Source organism: Photinus pyralis, unplaced genomic scaffold, assembly GCF_008802855.1.
Source record: "Photinus pyralis isolate 1611_PpyrPB1 unplaced genomic scaffold, Ppyr1.3 Ppyr1.4_unclustered_Scaffold7816, whole genome shotgun sequence".
Taxonomy (NCBI): domain Eukaryota; kingdom Metazoa; phylum Arthropoda; class Insecta; order Coleoptera; family Lampyridae; genus Photinus; species Photinus pyralis.
Genome location: NW_022172247.1, coordinates 1 through 5,590, shown reverse-complemented (window position 1 = coordinate 5,590; position 5,590 = coordinate 1). Strand labels below are relative to the sequence as shown.

The 5,590-nt window shown below is 34.5% G+C and overlaps 1 protein-coding gene across 1 annotated transcript; it reads right to left on the bottom strand.

Annotated features, from left to right (window-relative positions):
• Positions 1-3,420: 3,420 nt before the first annotated feature.
• On the bottom strand, positions 3,421-5,579 carry LOC116182865. The gene is made up of 2 exons (XM_031503422.1): positions 5,350-5,579; positions 3,421-5,129 (listed from the first exon to the last, which is right to left on the bottom strand). Exons 1-2 carry the CDS (start codon positions 5,537-5,539, stop codon positions 4,009-4,011), a joined length of 1,311 nt encoding a protein of 436 aa, XP_031359282.1. The 5' UTR covers positions 5,540-5,579; the 3' UTR covers positions 3,421-4,008.
• Between the last annotated feature and the right edge of the window lie 11 nt (positions 5,580-5,590).

Genomic DNA, 5,590 nt, shown 5'->3' with positions numbered 1-5,590 from the left:
TTAAGCGCCGGCGGCGGGTCCGTCATAGGTAAACGTCAAGTTCTCATAAAGCCACAACAATCGTATGACGTACATCAAGGAGGAGCGTAGGACCTCTCCTTAACGGTCAGGTTAGAGAAGTAGAGGATCTCCCAGGTAGGTGACATACATCAAAGGAAAAATTCCCACGGTCTAGGGCCACCCACGTAGGCGGAATACATCAAAGGAAAAAGCTCCCACGGTCTAAGACCACGCCCACACAGGCGGCATAGATCAAAGGAAAAATTCCCACGGTCTAGGGCCACCCACGTGGGCGGCATACATCAAAGGAAAAAAAGTTCCCACGGTCCCCAGAATTTTCCCAGGCCCAAGTGACCCCATGCCTACTTTTTCGATAAACAGCATGTCTATAAATATGATGAATTTAGCGCTCGATTAGTGAGATCGTTTAAAAAGGACCTTGGTGTTTTTGGTCTATCTTGCCCTCAGGAGACAATTTTGCAACAACTTAAAACCCTTTTAACAAGTTTATTGAGTAAGTCGGATTCAGATGTAAATCTTATAGATAGATGATGATGGCGCCTTCGATAGTGACGATGACTACATTAGCGAATAAAAATTGTAGATGTCTCAGACTGATAAAAGTTGAAAACAAACTGTCAAAATGTAGTTTCGTGTTGAACGTCAGACTAAACGTTGTTGATCTAAAAATGGATAATATAAATCGTGCAATAAAAAATTTTACAACTCTTGAGAATATGTCAAAAGAAGACATTCTTGACATACCAATTGAATATTTGAAAAAACATGCTCGAACACAGTTGGGCCAATATTTTGATAAGTTACCTGACGAATATAAACGTCAACTTTTTAATTAGCAATTTTGCTATAAACATTATTGGAATAATAGATATGAAATACAAATTGATGGTCCTGCGTCACAAATGATTAATTGTCAAGAGTGTATTCGAGAGAGGGTGGGAGAGGTGCAAAAGAAATCAAAACATTTAAGTAAACTTCAGTATTAAAAGTGCAGTGCATGAACAATGTCACATCAACAAGTTTTTCCACAAGAGAAAATTAACGAATTCTTAAATAAATCAAAATCGCGAAAAGTGTCACTATTTATGGATGTTGAAGAAGAATCATCATCACCAACACCTCTAACACCACCACCACAATCATCACCAAAATCAACAGTTTCAACCGTTAGCGATGGGGGTATCACAAAAACGTGTTGGAATAATATTTATGGTCTTGATTTCAACGAAATATCAACACAAACATCAGAAGTAGAAGATAATTATACGTTTATGAACCATACAGATGAATTAATTTCACCTCTCATTTATAAATATGACAGTAATGGAAACGGCTGTGAAAAAATTCTATCGATTGGATATAGTTTATGGAAGGATGCAGCTCCTATTGTACGAATAGGATGTTCAAAATGTTGTGGTTTTATTGATTTTACACCTCCAGAATGGTATAATCTTACTCAACTTTCATCGACGAAGATGATGAAGTTGTCAATTATCAATTAATCATATATATTTTACCTGAGATAATAAAGAAAATATCGGGACCTATTTGGGTTAAAACATTGCAAATTTCCCCTACATATAGATTACCTAAGGTCGTATATGTAACAAAGGGCTAAGTTCTCCGTAGATAATGGTATAGAAAACATTTATAGTGAGGCTGATAATTTTTGCAAGAGACTACACTTCAAATTAATCTACGAAACTGTTAAAGTCGCTAAAGGTTGGTAATCCTATATACCTTGAAGATCTATTAGGAGAACCTATAATGGGTCACTTCGATGCTGAAGAAATGTAGAAAACAGCTCATCCGAGAAAGTTTTAAGGCGTAAAGGAGACAGTTAGTCGTTTACTGTAGCAATACTGATATCAATTAAGTAGCTCCGTACATGAGAAGAATATGTAAACGAATTGAAGAAATGGTAATATCGAGATATAAGCGATGAAGAGGAAAGTGTGGAACGGAATAAAAGAAAGAGTAATGTGAAGAAGAAAATCAGAAGGAAGAAAAAAGAGCTGTACAATAGCAAGTTTTGCTTAAAAAGCTCATTCTCAGACTCGTTTGTATGGTTTGACACAATGAAACAAAAAAAATAAAATTTATATCTTGCGAGCTTGGTCCTATGCTTACAGAGAAGCAAGAAAGGGTCCGTGGGAAACTGTCACATTAGATAGGTACCGCTTCAAATGTAAAATAGAACGCATTGCAGCTGTTTTGGAGCCCATATTATGTAATCGTATTAAGATGTATCAATTGCAATAAAGTAAAAATGATTGAATTTGGTTGTTTTATTTAGAAAATGACTAAATTACATGAGTATTATAAATATAATAAACGTTAGATAAAGCGCAACAACAAAGTGAGCGTACATGATAGTAGCAACATGCTTCTAATTTAGGTAAAGCTGGTTCTTCTTCCACCTCGGTGACATTTTGCGATAGAGTTTTTTTGAATGAAATCGGCTTTTTCTTTTCCTTTAACGTATACTTGGTCTGATGATGATATTAACTGGCGAAGTATAATTGGAAACATGTAGGATGGCGTATGACCATAGACAATGGATCGTTAGGTTAGGTTAGCTGTATTATATAGACAGGCAACTCAAATAAAAAAATTGGGGCATTGAAAGCGCCACTCCGTGTCTGGTTGAATAATTACTAAGCATCCCGCTCCCGCCATTAATTTGAATTCAAATTAAATTTCATTTTCTTGAGTTGTCGCACTCCTGCGCTAAACCATCACGTAACACGAAATTGACTAATATTTACATATTAGACATTAGTCAATTTAGTGTTAGCGGATGGTTTAGCGTAAGAGTGAAGACAATTGTAATATTTATATATTAAACACCAAACACTATTAATTTATTACACTTTTAAGTAGGTACTTGTTTTATTTATAAATATATAAGTAAACCTAAATATCCAAAGCTTAAGAGATAGGACTGTTATTCACAAAGTAATTAAACTAAATAAAGTTTTCTAAAACGGCGGTAAAGCTGAATTTATAGTTAACGTACCTGTAACACAGTACCGTGTCGTTACCAATTGAAACCTTACGTGTTGCACATTGGCATTTATAGCAGTGGTCGGAACGATACTACGTACCAAAATATTTTCGTATGCTTTAAATCTTTTACTTTTAGCGTTGAGTGAAGAAATGTAGTAAGAGGCGCAACGCCTGTAGTAAAAATCGTTCTATTTCCCTTCTCGCTTCAACGCACGCAAGCTTACCCGTGTGGCACCGAGACTTGGAACCTCACGGGTAAGATTGCGTGCGTTGAAGCGAGAAGGGAAATGGAACGATTTTTATTACAGGCGTTGCGCCTCTTACTACATTCTTCACTCAACGCTTTTAGGTAGTACTAGATCTATTCGTTGAGTACTGCTCACATGTCGGGCTCTTTGAGGAGGTAGCGTAAATCACCAAAAGTTGTCAATTCTAATGTTTTTCGATACAACACTAAAAAAAAGTATTGCTATATTGATTTCAATACTTTTTTTAAAAACATATCGCAATACTTCGATCGATAATCATTAAGTATCGTGACACATTTATCGCGATATTTCTGGCCACTGATTATAGTTACGCTTAAAGTACTATTACAAACGTTAAGGTAAAAATGTGCAGGAATTTGCCATTAGAGTGAAAATTCTCACATTCTCACCATGGTTTGTTCAAATATTGTTAAGAAAAGATGCGGCATATACATGAAATTTATAAATAATAAACAGAATGGCGGATAGCCTGTGCAATGTACACGTGACACTCTCACCATTATGAAAACTATAAATAGTACTTAATTCTTAAACTTAAATGTATTAAAGTTCTTACGAAAAGGGAACTATAAACCCAGCTTAAACAACCTAAATATAAGAACCTTAAAGATAGGATTGTTATCACAGTAATTAACACACACAAACTTAGTAAAACTTAGCTTATTCAATTGTTAACATATTTACAAAAGCACCACCTTCAACATACACATCAAGTTGAAATTTCTAAATGTTTTAAATCTGCCACCCTTTTTTTAATTTTTTTATTGATTTCATAAATATTCATGGCTTGTATTTTGATCGGGTCTTTTGTGAGTACATTCTCACTCCTGCCTTTTAACATTTTGTTTATATTTTTAGCCCAAGTAAGAGAATGAAAAAGGCTTATTTTCTCACAAATTATATCGAACAAATCATGTTCCTGACATATGCAAGTGAAACTTAAATTTTGTTTTAAGATTACCTTTAAAACGCATTTTATATTTTGCTTGTGACATACTTGCGGCAAAATCTCAGTAAGTATATGAATGGCAGTTTGAAATAGTGTATTAAACATTATTGAAGGAGTTGTCAATGGGCGCCTATTTTCTATCTGATATTCTTGAATAATAAATCTCTCTTTCAAAGATAATTCATTTAACGACCCCACAAGCTGTTTTTTACATAACACACAATTGTTTATTTGTTTTATAATACTTCTCACAACACTTCCTGCAACATATGTTGAAGTGGCAGTTCTTTGTAAGGACTGGTCACTTAATTCACTTGATAAATTAACGTCTGGTACTTCGAAATGCACATCTGATGTTTGTTGTGGAACACTAATCAAACTTTTAAAGGAATCTAACACTGATGAATCGTCTTTTTCACAATTGGCACTAGGTGAATGTACAGAGGTTAAATTATTTAATAACAAAGTTCTAAATGAATATGTAAAAGATTGGCAGGTTGGATTAATGTTCCGGATACCGTGGCTTCTAATAGCTCCAAAAAAGTTTTCTAGAGGATCTTGATTAATATTCCGGCAGGATAAATAGGTGACACCTTCTTTTTGGAATTTCTTCCATAAATACCGAAACCCTTTTAGGGTGTGCACCCAATTATGAATTGTTGGGGGTTTGTACTTGCTGCCATTAGATCGTAAACATCTCATAGATTCAAAAACTTTTAAAGCTTCAAGCCAGAAGTCGAAATGTGGAGAATCCTTGCTAACTGCACATCTGAGTCGGTTCTCTTGCACATACTTTGACCCATTTACGCTATCAAAGCATTTATCCATAAAAAGAACCAACTCTGCAGTTTCTGTAGCGTTAGTAGGTATGTTGTGTGGTGCTGCAAAAAAAATATTTGTATTTAATTGTTACAAAAGTACTTGCAGATGCAAATCATATATGGGTACTGTTACGTAATGTTTGATAGTAACAATTAAAAAAGTGATCAAAGACTCTGTATTATTTTAATGAATCTAGTTTGAAAAAATAGGTAAATTAAATATTTAATAAATTAATAAAAGAATAAATAAACCGAGAAATAAATCAATTCATATACTTACACAGACGTGCTAAACCACGTAATAGAGAAGCCACTCGCTTACTGAAAATTTGGGCAGCATACGCAACTTTCATTTTTTTTCGATTTTGAATATGTAGATTTGTGATTTTATGAAGCATTCTATAATCTGTGTCTTCTTCTACTTGATCAAGGGAAACAAGGTTGGCAATATGCTCCCATTTGGCCGTCATAGTTTTTCCCTTTATTTCATATTCAATATCGTGGTCAAAAAGCAGGTTCCG

Bases quoted from the DNA above. Each gene is read 5' to 3' on its own strand.
- LOC116182865 (XM_031503422.1), bottom strand. From the start codon at position 5,539: ATGACGGCCAAATGGGAGCATATTGCCAACCTTGTTTCCCTTGATCAA. The intron at 5,130-5,349 runs GTAAGTATATGA...TTTTTTTTGCAG, and splicing joins ACGTGGTTTAGCACGTCTGT to CACCACACAACATACCTACT.